Here is a 16053-nt window from a genome sequence, read left to right as displayed (position 1 = left end):
CTACCATCTTCTTGCTAGTATTCCTTCCTTTTCCCCCACCTTTCCATTCTGGCATCTTCCCCCCTTCCTCTGCAGTCCCGACGAAGGGTCTCAGCTTGAAACATCGACCTTTCCTGGCCTGACAAGTTCCCCCAGCATTTTGTATGTGGTTCTGTGTAATAATTTGAACCTTCATGATGGACAACATGCTGCTCTGAGGGTGGTAATAAACTCAAGTTTATCCATCTAGAGCTTTGTCCTGTTTCTAATCTAAGGTCATTTATTAATTTCCGAGGATCGCGTCTGGTCCCTGAACTCTTCCATCCTGATCATAAAGACGCAACAGCGCCTTTATTTCCTGCGTAGCATCAAGAAAGCTCACCTCTGTCCCAGGATACTGACGGACTTTTACAGCTGTACCATTGAGAGCATACTCACCAACTGCATCTCAGTGTGGTATGGCAATTGTCCCGTATCGGACCGCAAAGCACTCCAGCGGGTGGTGAAAACAGCCCAACAGATTATCAGCACCCAATTGCCCACGATTGAGAACATCTACCATAAATGCTGCCTGGGTAGGTTGAAAGCATTATCAAGGATGCATCTCGCCCTAACCATGGACTTGTTACTCTCCTCCCGTCCGGTAGGTGCTACAGGAGCCTCTGCTCCCGCACCAGCAGGCACAGGAAGAGCTTATTCCCTGAGGCTGTGACCCTGCTGAACCTCACATCACAGCGTGAAGCAGTATTGCACCCTATTGGACTGTCTCAGTACTTTTATATTTGTGTGCCGTAGCACTTACTTTTTATTTGCAGTTATTTTGTAAATAACACTATTCTTTGCATTTCTGGTTAGATGCTAACTGCATTTCATTTGGCTTTGTATCTGTACTTGGCACAATGACAATAAAATTGAATCTAATCTAATGATGTTGGGGGAGAAGTTTCAGACACCTGTACTAACATGATTGAATTAAAAAATTAATCCGATGATGTTTGAAACCTGAATTCACAGAGTCTTTATTTTACTGTCTTCCATGCAGAGACCAAAAGAGAATGAGGTCAAGCTGTCCAGTACAGCCAGGTCATGGACTGAGCTTCATCATTATGAAGTTGAAAATGACGACGTGCAGAATAAAACCTCACCATATCATAGCCTGAGAATGGCCAAGACGACACTGAGGTAATGTTGTGCATTGTGACAAAGAACAAGTAAGGAAAACCATCCCCAGTTGTTCGCGCCATGTGCAATGCAGCACTGTGGTACTTCATTCTCAAGTTCTGAATTTTAGAAGCAAGAACATGTTGATTCTACTGTTGTGCATGCAGTTTAGCAGATTAAAAACGAGAATGAATTTCTACCGCCTCCCCATTTTATGCAGCATCTTGGTTGCAAAAATACCTTTAGGCATTTTAAACCTCACCCCCAATCTATTCAGTTCAAACTCAACTTTATATCGAAATTTGAATCTGACATTTTTTCAGGGAAATCCAATCTCTTCCAAGTCAGTTTATTTGGCTGTTTTATTAGTCAAAGATACAGTGAAAGATATCTCATGTCGAGAGTGTTAGAACAGATAGTGAGGATTGCATGTATAGACAGAAATCAGAGGTTTGTATGTGATAGAAATGTTCTCAGGTGCATCTATTTCAATGCAAGGAATTGTAGGTAAGGCAGATGAGATTAGGGCCTGGATTGGCACGTGGGATTACGACATTACTGCTATTAGTGAGACTTGGTTGCAGGACTGGCAGCTTAATGTTCCAGGGATCTGTTGTTTCCGATGTGATGGGGGGGGGGGGATGAAACGGGGAGGAGTGGCATTACTAATCAGGGAAAATATCACAGCTGTGCATAGAGAGAACAGCCCGGAGGGCTTGTCCACAGAGGCCATATGGGTGTGGCTGAGGAACGGGAATGGTGTGACCACACTAATAGGGTTGTATTATGGACCACCCTATAGTCAGAGAGAATCAGACAGGCCGATCTGTAGAAAAATAGCAGACTGATGTAAGAAACAGAAAGTTGTAATAGTAGGGGATTTTAACTTTCCACATATTGACTTGGACTTCCACACTGTGAAAGGGCCAGATGGCTTGGAGTTTGTCAGATGTGTTCAGGCAAGTTTTCTAAATCAATATATAGAGGTACCTATGAGAGAGGATGCAATATTTGATCTCCTATTAGGGAACCAGACAGGTCAGGTGATAGAAGTATGTGTAGGCAAGCATTTTGGGTCCAGTGACAAGATCCAACAGATGTCCTCTATACACCTTGGTGCAGAACTAAATAACACAAACAAATGCAGCAAGGAAATAAGGCGAAGGCTAGCAATGACACGCACAAGCACTACCAAACTCTGGAACATCTGGAAAGATAGATCTGTGAGCACTGAGACCAAGACACGCCTCCTCGAGAGTCCTATCTGGCTGTGAAACGTGGACCCTGAAAGCAGCTGACGAAAAGAAGTTGACAGCATTTGAGATGTGGACATACAGACAGATCCTCAGGGTATCATACATTGAAAGGAGATCCAACAAGTTCATCCTAAAAAAGGTTGGCACAAAACCAATACTTTTGGGAACTGTTATCCAAAGGAAACTTTGTTATTTTGGACACATTTCAAGAACTGATGACACACTGGAACACTCTGTGCTTGAAAGCAGAGTAGAGTGGAAGCTGCTCCTGAGGCAGACAGAGGACAACTTGGATTGACAACATCAAGAAGTGGACCAGCGTCACCGCCAGAGATGCAAGAGGTTTGACTGCCGACAGATCACAGTGGAAGAAAGTGGTCACCGAGGCTCTGGCAGAGTGTGGCACATGATGATGATGATGATGATGACCGTAATGTCATTAGTTTCAAGTTAATTATGGATAACGATAGGTCTGGTCCTCGAGCTGAGATTCTAAATTGGAGAAGGGCCAATTTTGTGGAAATGAGAAAGGATCTAGGAAAAGTAGATTAGGATAAGTTGTTTTCTGGCAATGATGTGTTCAGTAAGTGGAAGGTCTTCAAAGGCGAGTTTGCACGTTCCTGGCAGGATTAAAGGCAAAATTAACAGGCATAGGGAACCTTGGTTTTCCAGGGATATTAGCGGTTTAGTTAAGAAAAAGAGAGAGGTGTATAGTAGGTATAGGCAACAAGGAACAAATGAGGTACTTGAAGAGTATAGAAAATGTAAGAAAATACTAAAGAAGGAAATCAGGAAGGCAAAAAGAAGACATGAGATTGCTTTGGCAGATAATGTGAAGGTGAACCCGAAGGGTTTCCACAAGTATATTAAAAGTAAAAGGATAATAAGGGACAAAATTGGTCCCCTAGAAGTTCAGAGTGGTCGACTATGTGTGGAGCCTCATGAGATGGGGGAAGATCTTAAACAGATTTTTTCTATCAGTGTTTACTCAGAAAACTGGCATAGTTTATATGGAAGGAAGGGGAACAAGCAGTAGTGTCATGGAACATATAGAGATTAAAGAGGAGGAGGAGGTGCTTGCTGCCTTACAGTGAATAACGGTAAGTAAATCCCCCGGATGTGACATGATATTTCCTCGGACCTTGAGAGAGATTAGTTTAGAAATTGCAGGGGTCCTGGCAGAAATACTTAAAGTGTCCTTAGCCACGGGTGTGGTGCTGTAGGATTGGAGGGTAGCTCATGTTGTTCCATTGTTTAAAAAAGGCTCCAAATGTAAACCAGGTAATTACAGTCTGGTGAGCCTGACATCAGTAGTAGGTACATTATTGGAAGGTGTTCTGAGAGATCGGATATACAGTATTTGGACAGCCAAGGGCTGATTAAGGATAGTCAGCATGGCTTTGCACGTGGTAAATTGTGTTTAACGAATCTTGTAGAGTTTTTCGAGGAGGTTACCAAGAAAGTAGATGAAGAAAAGGCTGTGGAAGTTGTCTACATGAACCATAGTTAAGGTCTTTGACAAGGTCCAACATAGGAGGTTAGTTCAGAAGGTTCAGATACTAGCCATCCATGGAGAGGTTGTAGACTGGATTTGAAATTAGCTGTGTGGGAGAAGACAGAGGGTGGTAGTGGATGATTGCTTCTCAGACTGGAGGCCTGTGACTAGTGGTGTGTCTCAGGGATCTGTGCTGGGACCATTGTTGTTTTCTGTCTATATCAATGATCTGGATGATAATATGGTAAATTGGATCAGCAAGTTTGCTGATGACACTAAGATTGGAGGTGTTGTGGACAGTGAGGGAGGCTTTCAAAGCTTGCAGAGGGATCTGGACCAACTGGAAAAATGGGTCAGAAAGTGGTAGATGGAATTTAATGCAGACAAATGTGAGGTGTTGCATTTTGGAAGGACAAATCAAGGTAGGACATACACAGTAAATGGTAGGGCACGGAGGAGTGCGGAGGAACACCCCAAAGGGATCTGGGAGTTCAGATACATAATTCCCTGAAAGTGGCATTACAGGTAGACAGGGTTGTAAAGAAGTCTTCTGGCATCCTGGCATTCATAAATCAAAGTACTGAGTATAGGAGTTGGGATATTATGGTGAGGTTTTATAAGACATTGGTGAGGCTAAATTTGGAGTATTGTGCGCAGTTCTGGTCACCTAACTATAGGAAGGTTATCGATGAGATTGAAAGAGTGCAGAGAAGATTTACTAGGATGTTGCCGGGTCTTCAGGAGTTGAATTACAGGGAAAGATTGAACAGGTTAGGATTTTATTCCTTGGAGTGTAGAAGAATGAGAGGGGATTTGATTGAAGTTTACAAAATTATGAGGGGTATAGACAGAGTAAATGCAAGTAGGCTCTTTCCACTTAGATTAGGAGAGGTAAATATGAGAGGACATGGCTTTAGGGTGAAAGGGGAAAGATTTAGGGGGAACTTTGGGGGAACTGAGAGAGTGGTGGGAGTGTGGAACGAGCTGCCATCTGACGTGGTAAATGCAGGCTCACTCTAAGTCTTAAGAATAAATTGGATCGATACATGGATGAGAGAGGTCTGGAGGGTTGTGGACTGGGTGCAGGTCAATGGGACTAGCAGAATAAAGTTTTGGCACAGACTAGAAGGGCTGAATGGCCTGTTTACTGCGCTGTAGTGTTCTATGGTTCATGGAAATTATTTTATTGTAATTAAAAACATGTTCACTAAGATAAATCAGTAGCTTTGAATGTTATGCAATTTCCAACAAGTAAATTTACAGTTGCACTTAAGCAGACTGCTGGAGAAGTTGAACATATTAAATCATGTTACCCAGATAAAGCAGATAGCTGTAACTCAAGCTTAATCTGCAGTATCTGAATTGGGTTCATCAGATCAGCAGTTGCTCAGCAACTCTGAAGAGACATTATGTAGTTTGTTCACGGTAGCCAATGAGCGTTTTGTTTGAGGAGTTCTCAAGGGAAAACGCAGTCATACAGACATACTTTATTGATCCTGAGGGAAATTGGGTTTCGTTACAGCTGCACCAACCAAGAATAGTGAAGAAACATAGCAATATAAAACCATAAATAACTAAATAATAGTAAGTTAGTCATGCCAAGTGGAAGTAAGTCCAGGACCAGCCTATTGGCTCAGGGTGTCTGACATTCTGAGGGAGGAGTTGTAAAATTTGATGGCCACAGGTAGGAATGACTTCCTAAGATGCTCAGTGTTGCATCTCGGTGGAATGAGTCTCTGCTGAATGTACTCCTGTGCCTAACAATGAAGTTCTAGGCATCAAGCACCATGAAAGAGGCCTTGGACTCTTCAGAACTCTCTTTTATATTCTATACTGGGAGATTGGATTAGTCAGGCTGCAACAGTGGTTTGCAAGAAAAGGGCCTGGGTTAATTAGACTATTTGATAAATGGATGGATGAGGTAAAGGAAGAGCTGGCCAGGTGATCCAGATTACTGGGTTAGGTGGGGTGCTGTCACTGGGTGGTTGGAGTATAGAACTGATATTTGGTAGGGATGGGTAGGCTTCATATTTGGATGGATTAGTGGTGGGAAGGAAGGGAGGGTGCAAAGGGGTTGTGATTGCTTCCATTGTTTTCAATCTTGTCTTTAGAAACTGACCAACATGAAGTGCGTTATCCTGAAGATGCAAATAAATTCTGAATTGTAGCACAGTGTGATGGCTCCATTGTTTTGGTTCTAAGTGTCAGATCCTTTTGGCAAATTTCCTGAGGAATTAGAAATGAAGATCCATGAACTGAGCTAAAGGTTACTTTTTTTTTCTTCACCTCAAAACAAGGTGGTAGATGGATATTCTAAGGAAATGCACTACTTGATCTGACAGCAGGAAGGTCAGGGATTTGAATCACAATCTGTGCTGAGTTAGTTGATTCAAAAATGGGAAGCCATGTTGTGGAACATCATCATCTCCCACACAAATCCATCGGATCAAATGACTGAATTTTCTCCTGAACTGCTGAGCTTCACGTGGTGATAATGCTCATGTGGTGGTTGGCATGAACTCAGATTGTTTGATTCAGAAATTGGTTTATTAGTGTCATACACACTGAGGTACGAAGAAAAACACGTCTGGCATAGTACTCATACAGAGCAACTACAACAATGCAATGAGATGATACAAGGCAAATTAAGAGTGCAGAATAAAGTGATACAGGTGCAGAGAAAGTACACTGTAGACAATAAGTAAATAAGGTCATTGCAAGGTAGAAGGTGTGGTCAAGAGTCCATTTTTACCATATTAGGGAACTGGGCAATAGTCTTATAACAGCAGGGTAGAAACAGTTCTCAAGCCTGGTGGTATATGCTTTCAGGCTTTTGTATCTTATGCCTGGTGGGGGTGGGGTGGGGAGAATATCCGGGTGCGTGGGACTACTTTACTGAGGCAGCAAGAAGTGTCGTCACAATCCACAGAAGGGAGGCTGTTTTCTGTGATATGCCAAACCACGTCCATAACTCTCTACAGTTTCTTGTGGTCATGGTCAGAGCGGACAATAGACAATAGGCGCAGGAGTAGGCTATTCGGCCCTTCGAGCCAGCACAGCCATTCAATGTGATCATGGCTGATCATCCACATTAGAACCCTGTTCCTGCCTTCTCCCCCATTTCCCTTGACTCCGCTAACTTTAAGAACTCTATCTAACTCTTTTTTGAAAGCATGCAGAGAATTGGCCTCCACTGCTTTCTGAGGCAGAGCATGCCATAGATCCGCAATTCTCTGGGTGAAAAAGTTTTTCCTCAACTCTGTTCTAAATGGCTTACCCCTTATTCTTAAGCTGTGGCCTCTGGTTCTGGACTCCTCCAACATCGGGAACATGTTTCCTGCCTTTAGCATGTCCAATCCCTTAATAATCTTATATGTTTCAATCAGATCCCCTCTCATCCTTCTAAATTCCAGTGTATGCAAGCCCAGTCGCTCCAATCTTTCAACATGCGACAGTCCCGCTATGCCGGGAATCAAGCTCGTGAACCTACTGCCTCAAATTTGGAGACCAAAACTGCACACAATACTCCAGGTGGGGTCTCACCAGGGCCCTGTACAGCTGCAGAAGGACCTCCTTGCTCCTATACTCAACTCCCCTTGTTATGGTCAAGCCATGATAGGATGTTTTCTGTGGTGCATTGATAAGAATTGGGTCAGAGGGAACATGACATTTTTTTTTTTGGCCTCCTGAAGAAGTAGAAGTGCTGGTGAGCTTCCGTGGCCATAGTGTCTATGCAGTTGGATCAGGACAGGCTGTTGGTGCTGTTCACTGAGTTGGCTTTGGAATTAGTTCATGGTTGTCACACATACCTGGCAGAGTGAAAAGCTTATAGTGCCTGCTGTTCATATAGATCACGTCAGCGCGCAGTGCGCTGAGGTAGAACAAGGTAAAACAATAATAGAATGCAGAAAAAAGTGTAACAGCTGCAAAGAAAGTACAGTGCAGGTGGGCAATAAGGTGCAAGATCATAATGAGATCGATCAAAGTCAAGAGTCCATCTTATACTAGGGAACCGCTCAATAGTCAGAATCAGATTACTTATCACTGATGTATGTCACAACATTTGTGTTGTTTTGCAGAGCAGTAGAGTACAAGACATTAAAATTGCCATAAGTTACAAAATAAATAAATACTACAAAATAGGAATAGTGAGGTAGGATTCAAGGACCATTCAAAATCTGATGTCAGAGAGGAAGAAGCTTTTGTGTCCTTTTGTATCAGGCTTTTTTATCTTTAGTTTGATGGGAGGGGGAGAAGAGAGAATGTCTGGGGGGGATGGGTTGCCTGGGAGGCTAGAGTTAATATTTGGCATGACCAGCTTTTTGAAGCAGTTCATGATGGTAGTATCAGAATCACTGGAGAGGAGTCATAGGCTCAATGGTGGTCTTTAAGTGAGGTGGGAACCTCAGATTGAAACAGCGAGTGGTTTAAGACTATCTACAAATACCCCTGGCAGATGATCTGTGCAGGATCTAAGGATGTGGTTGTTCAGGCCAGAAGCTTTCTGCAGATACACTCCCCAAGAGGACTAATCTTACATTTGCAATAGTGATTGTGGACACAGGTTTATTCAAGGCTCTCGGGGTGGGTGTGACGTTTCAGTCTCCTTCTGTTCAAAACCAGCATAGTAAGTGTTCTTTCTTTTTCTTTCTAAATCTTTTTATTAATATTATTAATATGGACAGAAGACAGATGATATATTGATAAAGAAATTACCAACATACACATTCCATTACATATGAAAAAAAACATACATAATAGTTACAATATAAATGAGTTTACCAAGACATAAGCCATAAGATATATGTATGGACATAGTAAATCTAAATATTTCATAATGTATAATATAAAAAAAACAGAAAAAAGAAAGAAAAAAACAAAAAAAAATTTATATAATGCAGAACTAGCTAATCTAATCTAATAACTATAACTAATAACTAATATAAAAGAAAAAAAAACAAAAAAGAGAAGGAAAAAAAAAAGCAGGCTGTTTATAATATCTCACAAAAATAAGTATTCATCAATGCCGTCACTTCCGGTCCTCTCAAAATACATAAGCTAAAAGCTGGGAAATCAAATGAACTTGGCACAGGGTCATATTACATCATATGAAAATGTTGAATAAATGGTCTCCATAACTTTTCAAATTTAATAGAAGTCTCAAAAGTACCACTTCTAATTTTTTCTAAATGTAAACATAACATAGTTTGAGAGAACCAATTAAATGCAGTGGGAGGATTAATTTCCTTCCAATTCAACAATATAGATCTTCTAGCCATCAGAGTTAGAAATGCAATCATTCGACGGGCTGAAGAAGTTAAATGCAGTGAGTCTAACATTGGTAAACCAAAAATTGCGGTAATAGGATGAGGTTGTAAATCAATATTCAAAACCGCAGAAATAATATCTAAAATATCTTTCCAATATTTCTCCAAAAGTGAACAAGACCAAAACATGAGTTAAAGACGCAATTTCAGAATGACATCTATCACAAATAGGACTAATATGAGAGTAAAAATGAGCTAATTTATCCTTGGACATATGGACCCTATGTACAACCTTAAATTGTATTAATGAATGTTTGGCACATAACGATGATGTATTAACTAATTGAAGAATTCTATCCCAATTGTTAAGCTCATTGGGAAGAGATGCTCTGTTGTCGGTGATTCTGCCCAATAACTTCAGGATCTAAGGGAATCGATGAATATGGGTGTTAGTACAGGAACATAGAGATGAGAAGGAACATTATCTAGAAATTTGAAAAACATATGAAAACAAGTTCAAAGGGCCAAACTCTCTCCTTAATTCTTGTTTTCTTATGTTACAATATATTATACATTTAAATATATTTATTGATACAGTACAGATCAGGCCCCTTCCGGCCTGACAAGCTGTGCTGTCCAGCAACCCACCTATTTTAACACGAGCCTAACTACAGGACAATTCACAATAACCAAGCAGCCTACTAGCCAGTAACCGGCACATCTTCAGACTGGAGAAGCCAGAGGAAACCCACGCAGTCGCGGCGAGATCCTTACAGACTGAGATGGTACTGAACCCTGAATTCTGATGCCCTGAACTGTAATACAATCATGCTTAATGCTGCCTGACTTACTGTGTTTCATTGACATTCTCTTAATAGGTAGGTCTTGAAACAATGATAATGGGCTCATTGTGATATACTGACCTTCAGTTAATGGACAGGCTCTGAACGCAAGAATTCAACGTACTGAACAAATTTCACGACATATGCCAGTAATATTAAACCTGTTACTGAACCCTGTCAATGGATACATTGCCATTCTGCAGAAGAATGCACTTCAAATCATTCGCATTCCATTAACTTCTTTCTGTAAAACATTGATAGCCTCAAGTGCAATGACACCTCTTTCTGATCACTACAAACAATAACTTGGACATTTTCCTGACTCTAAGTTACCCAAATATGCTGAGGAAGAATTGTTCAGAGATCCGAATAGGAACCATGCTGAGGATTTACTGCAAGTGCTGGAGCTGGTGATTCCGGCCACAGGACCGGCTTCCCTGTGGCAACAAGCACATCATCTTGAGCTGACTCTACCTCAGGCAGTTATTTCCAGCCCCAACCTTTGAGTCCTGAACCTACATCTGGCTTACTTTTGTCCTCCATTGATGCTGCCCTCACCTGCACCTCCTCCATTTTCCAAACATCCATCTTCCTGCCACCTTAAAAGTGATAGAGTTTCTCTTGTCCTTTTCTACCAGCCCATGAGCCTCTGCATCCATCACATCATCCCCACAACTTCCGCCATCTCCAAAGGGATCCTACCACCAAACTTATCTTTCTCCTGCCCCCCACTCTCTTCACTTTCTGCAGTGATCGCAGCCCCGCGCGGACAGTTCTTCCGTTCGCCGGCTCGTGACAATTGGTTAACCGACCGGGCTCAGGCTCCCTCTGTGATTCCCTTGTCCACTCATCCCTCCTGGCACTTACCCCTGCAAGCAGCCAAAGTGCTACACCCGCCTGCTGGGGTTGTCTGTTGTGCCCTGTGCTCGCGATACAGCCTCATCTACGTTAGTGAGACCCGCCATAAATTGGAGGACTGCTTTGTAGGGCACCGTTGCTTCATCTCCCAAAAGCAGGACTTCCCAGTGGCCAAACGTTATAATTCCGACTTCCATTCCTGTTCCGGCATGTCTGTCCGTGGCCTCCTCTTGTGCCAAGATGAATCCACCCTCAGTGTGAAGGAGCAACACCTTATATGCAAGTAACCTCCAACCCGATATCATGACTATCGATTTCTCCTACCGGTAAAAATATTTTCCCACCCCCTCCCCTCTTCTTCTATTCCCCACTCTGGGCTCTTACCTCTTCACATCTGCCTATCACCTCACCCTCGGGCCCCTCCTCCTTTCCTTTTAACTATGGTCAACTCTCCTCTCCTATCAGTTTCTTAACTCTTCTGCTGTTTACCTTTCCTACCCACCAGGCTTCACCGATCACCTACCTATCCTCTTGCCCCCTTCCCCCACCTTTTTATTCTGGCATCTTCCCCCTTCCTTTACAGCCCTGAAGAAGAGTCTTGGCCCAAAATGTTGGCCCTTTGTTCATTTTCATAGGTGCTGTCTGATCTGCTGAGTTCCTCCAGCATGTTGTGGCTTGCTTTATTATCCAAGTCAGCGTGTAACATTGGTAGGCCTTCACTATATTCCTAAAATAAAAAAAAACGAGAGACAACCAACACAGTCGAAGACCCCACCCATCCCAAATATTCTCTCTTCTCTCCTTTTCCAAAGAGCAGAAGATGCAAAAGGCTGAAAGCACATACCACCTGGCTCAATGGCTGCTGCTGTCCTGCTGTAATAAAGCTTTTAACCGGTTCCTAGTACAATAAGATGGGCTGTTAACCTCACAATGTACCTTGTTATGATCTTGCATTTTATTGTGTACCTGCATTGTACTTTCTTAGTTGTTGCTACGCTTTAATCTGCATTCTGTTATTGTTTACCTTGTACTATCTCATTGCACTGTGTAATGATTTGATTTGTGTGCAAAACAAACTTTTTCACTGTATTTGGTACAGGTGACAATAGTATACCAATTTCAATAACAAATCAGAAATAGGAGCAAATGATGGAAGCACTCTGCAAGTCAGGCAGCATCTATAGTGAGAGAAGCAGAGGTAACATTTTAGATTGGCACCCTACTGTGAAAGATCTGCTCATCGTCTATTGTTGAAATCTGACCCTTTTGAAAGCATTTTGGCCCTCACCATAAGCACTGTGACATTCAGAAATCATTTCAGAAGGCAACACTCCATGACATTCAAATAAAGTACATAAAAGTTAATGTTTTTAATAAAGCTGGCTGTTTGCACCTGCCTTCCAGATCGTAAATCTCGTAGTGGGTCACTTTACCTCTATGCCCATCCCCAATACCTAAATTTCAGTATTGGGTTCATTTAGGAGTCCCTTAAGTTCATGTATGTGTTGCTGGCTTCTAACAGGAGTTGTATCTAAAATGGAAGATGGGCAGGACTTGCTGTTTAAAGAATATTACGGCCATCATGTCAGTGATATCTTTTTTAACAACATAGTTTGTGCCAGTGGGAAATGTGTACCACCAGTACTGCATCTTAGTGTATACACTGGTAGACAAGTGACATGCATGCGGGCTGATTCTGTACTCCATGGTTTTCATGTCAGACAGATGCCATCCGGATCTGTACATGTTGCAGCCAAGCTGGATTTATGTTCAGGTCCAGAAGAGTGAGATGAGCTCAGTAGTGTCCCTGGCCTCTAGCCCCATCTATACCCCAATCTGGCCACAGACTAGATGTCTACAATCTGATTTGAAGGCCCATTTATTTCCTGGTCCTTCATCTGGACCCAATCTAGTTCTTGGATCTCTGGCTTCAGGAGCCAGAAGCGGAAAGATTTCTGTCTCTGATTCCTGGTCTCAGCCCCTGCCAAGTCTGTGGGTCTAAGGCACCTTGTCTCCGTCAGGCCTCTGTTCTCTAGTCTGTTGTCTCTGGGGACTTGGGTATATATCGGGCCCTAGAGGGCAGTGGGGCAGGCAAATCCATCTGTAATCTTCAACATTGTTCCTGGTCACCACACAGTGAAGGGCTTCTACATTATGGATGGATGGCACAGTGATATTACTTACCACTTATTCTAAAGTGCTGGACTAAACCTAGATATCCCAAGCTCTCCCCACCCCCATGGTCTGTCTATGACCTACAGAAGAAAATCAATCACCATGCCAAAATCAGACAGGTCAAGCAGAGTTCTCCATTGACATAGGAAGTCCCACAACATTAAAAACGGTTGACTACCTCACTTCGCCATTAGCCAGAGCTGGAGCTTCTTACCTTCCTAATCTCCTTCCACAGTGCCCTTCCCTCACAAAGGAACCTGTGTCAGAGAATTCTCTGACCGTGCCATTGACAGTGTAGGTATTCTGGGTGTGAGGACTCCTAGAGTTATGTAACTTTTGATCTTCTGTTGAGCCACCTTAAAAGTTGTTCCAGAATCCTGTTTGATGCACTTGTTGCTTCCACAGCTCCAGGAATGCTTTCCACCTTGATGCAAGTGGCTCATCGATGTGTTCTTCTGGATTAATAATCCGGTTTTAATGCACCAAAATCTTGCTTATTAATCATATTTAAAAAAGCAGAATCTATCTTCAAAGATTCCCACCATTCATGCATGCCCTCTTCATGCTACTGCCAATCAGGTAGGAGGTATAACGGTCTTGGTTCAGGAACAGTTATTACCCTACAACCAGCAGGCTCCTGAACTGGTGTAGCTAACTTCATTATCAACTACTCTGAACAGCTTCTACAATCTGCAGACTCACTCTCAAGGACTCCTTACCACTCATATTCTCAGAATTACTTTTATTTGCACAGTTCGTCTTTGCACTTTGGTGTTTGTCGGTCTTTATGTGTAGTTTTTTTAAAATAAAATTCTGTTGTTTCTTTTACTATTAAATGCCTGCAAGAGAATTAACCTGAAGGTAGTATGTTTATAATACATTCAAAAATTGATATCAAATTTGTGTTGAACTTTAAACTTTGAATATGCTCCTGTGAATTTTCTAGTGCAACATTTTAAATAAGATGGGACATGACTGATCAGAATCTGTAAGTTAGTTTTAGCCAGTTCAGAATAACAGCTGCAACAGAATGATATAAATGCCACAAATAGAAAGATTACACCCATTTATTTCCAATAACTCTAATGATAGGACTTGTGGGGACATTGCAGAGGATTAGCTGTGATACTGATAGAAAGCATGACATCACCATATTTCCAAAGAACTGAACTGCCTATGCTTTTCACAAAACATCTGTCACAATGACTCACTGCTGAGCTCTGCCTTTCCAGTATTTACTCCACTTCCCACTTCCTAATGTTCTTCATTATCTTTTTAATCAGAGTGTGATGAACCAAGTCTAGGGGTCGACGTTCCCCCTGTGATTTAAGCAGCACATTAATAGTACTGGAATGGTAATTGTGTGGTCATTGTGCAAAGTGGGTAAACAGTTTAATTGCTGACGTTGCTTACTAATGTACGTGTTTTTCAGTGCTTGGAAGTTCTGAGTCAGTGGGTTAGTGGATGACTTAGATTTGACTGGCTTGTGATTATTAGATCTTGGTCATCACTTGAAGCACCACTGGCACAGCACAGATCTGGTCATATGTACACTAGAAGGAGATGGGATAACGAAAGAACAGCAGCAAGCTAACAACGATTCTCAAACATTTGGCAGCTTGATGTTGTGTTCAACTATAGGCCCAGCAATTTCAAGGTTTCTTGAATGGATCTTTTGCAAGTTGCCACAGTGGGATAGGAACTTACATCCTCTGAATTTCTTATGTAGTAACACTAATCCATTATACCTTTCTTTCCCTTTACTGTTTCACCAACAAAAGTGGCCTCTGATATTCTCAGGGGAGTTGCTACCTGTGCTCAGCATTGTGGCAAGCATTGCTGTTAGTACTGGGAGAAAAGGAGGACTGTGCAAGACGAGTAAGGTTAGCTGAGAGTAATCAAGCTGCAATAAGATCTTCAGCAAACACTGCATGCACTGATCAGCACTCACACAGTGACTCTCCAGTTATTTACCGAGGGAGTACTGCACAGAGGGAGATGGATACTTTCAGAATGGATATTAAACTAATTCTAGTTCACACAGATGTTATCAATGCCATGGCATATAAATGTAGCAATCACTTTGGCTGCCTTATTGGAAATTGAAAAGGTAAAATTTATGCTACACTATATAAAACTCTGATTAGATCCTGTACGGAGCATTGCAATAATCTCTGACCACCCCATTTTACAATTCATGTTGAAGGCCTTGGTACTAATGCAGATTCAGAGTAAGGTACTGAACCCAAGGGGAGAATATTATAGATTATTTGCATTGATTAAGAAGTATTCAAAATGAAGTGCTCAGGATGATTGAAGAGTTTTATTGGCTACACAAAGAGAAACTCGCTCTTTTTGGAGAGCCAATTTTGAACAAAGGTACATTGCTAAAAATCAAAACAAGGCAGTTCAGGAATGTTGCCAGGATGCAATACTGAAAGTAATAGTAATTGGAGATGCAAAAATCTCAAAATAGTTTGACATTTTAATTTGGTAAATTATCAGGGTTGAGGGTCAGTACTAATATAGCCACAAGAAGTTCTGCAGATCCTGAAAATGTGAGCAATACACAGAGAATGCTGGAGAAACTCTGCAGGTCAGGCACAACTATGGAGAGACGTGACCAACTGACATTTCAAAATGTTGACTGTTTATTTCCCTCCATAGCACGACCTGCTATGTTCCTCCATCGTTCTGTGTGAATCTGATTGAATCATGGGACAATCTGAAGGAATAGATCTGCCTCCTCCCCCTACATTTCCTTAATGTTGCAGTCATTAGAGTATTCTGAGACTGTATAATAAAGTGCAGATTACATGAAGATTGTCTAATTTTTTTTTCCTTGGAGCAAGACAGTTTGTTATTTTAGTTCATAAATATATTAACAATTTTATAAATTATTTTAACAGGACAATGCTGTGCCTGGTACTTTACAAATAAATATCCCAAATGCTTGGACCACAAAGTGTTTACTGTAGAATGTACATGAGCAGTTATCTGAGGAGCAAAATTCTGATTAC

General features: G+C 41.8%; 1 protein-coding gene across 3 annotated transcripts in view; it reads left to right on the top strand.

Annotated features, from left to right (window-relative positions):
• lsp1a (lymphocyte specific protein 1 a) overlaps window positions 1–16053 on the top strand; it is a 294870-nt gene that overhangs the window by 204494 nt on the left and 74323 nt on the right. For all 3 annotated transcript variants that reach the window (XM_059975693.1, XM_059975691.1, XM_059975692.1), the window contains exon 4: window positions 1022–1161. In XM_059975693.1, the coding sequence (XP_059831676.1) occupies window positions 1022–1161 (140 nt within the window). The remainder of the gene's footprint in view (window positions 1–1021; window positions 1162–16053) is intronic.

The sequence above is a fragment of the Hypanus sabinus genome, chromosome 7 (assembly GCF_030144855.1).
Source record: "Hypanus sabinus isolate sHypSab1 chromosome 7, sHypSab1.hap1, whole genome shotgun sequence".
NCBI classification, from domain to species: domain Eukaryota; kingdom Metazoa; phylum Chordata; class Chondrichthyes; order Myliobatiformes; family Dasyatidae; genus Hypanus; species Hypanus sabinus.
The sequence above is the reverse complement of the archived record's forward strand: the minus strand, read 5'-3'. Positions and strand labels throughout refer to the sequence as shown.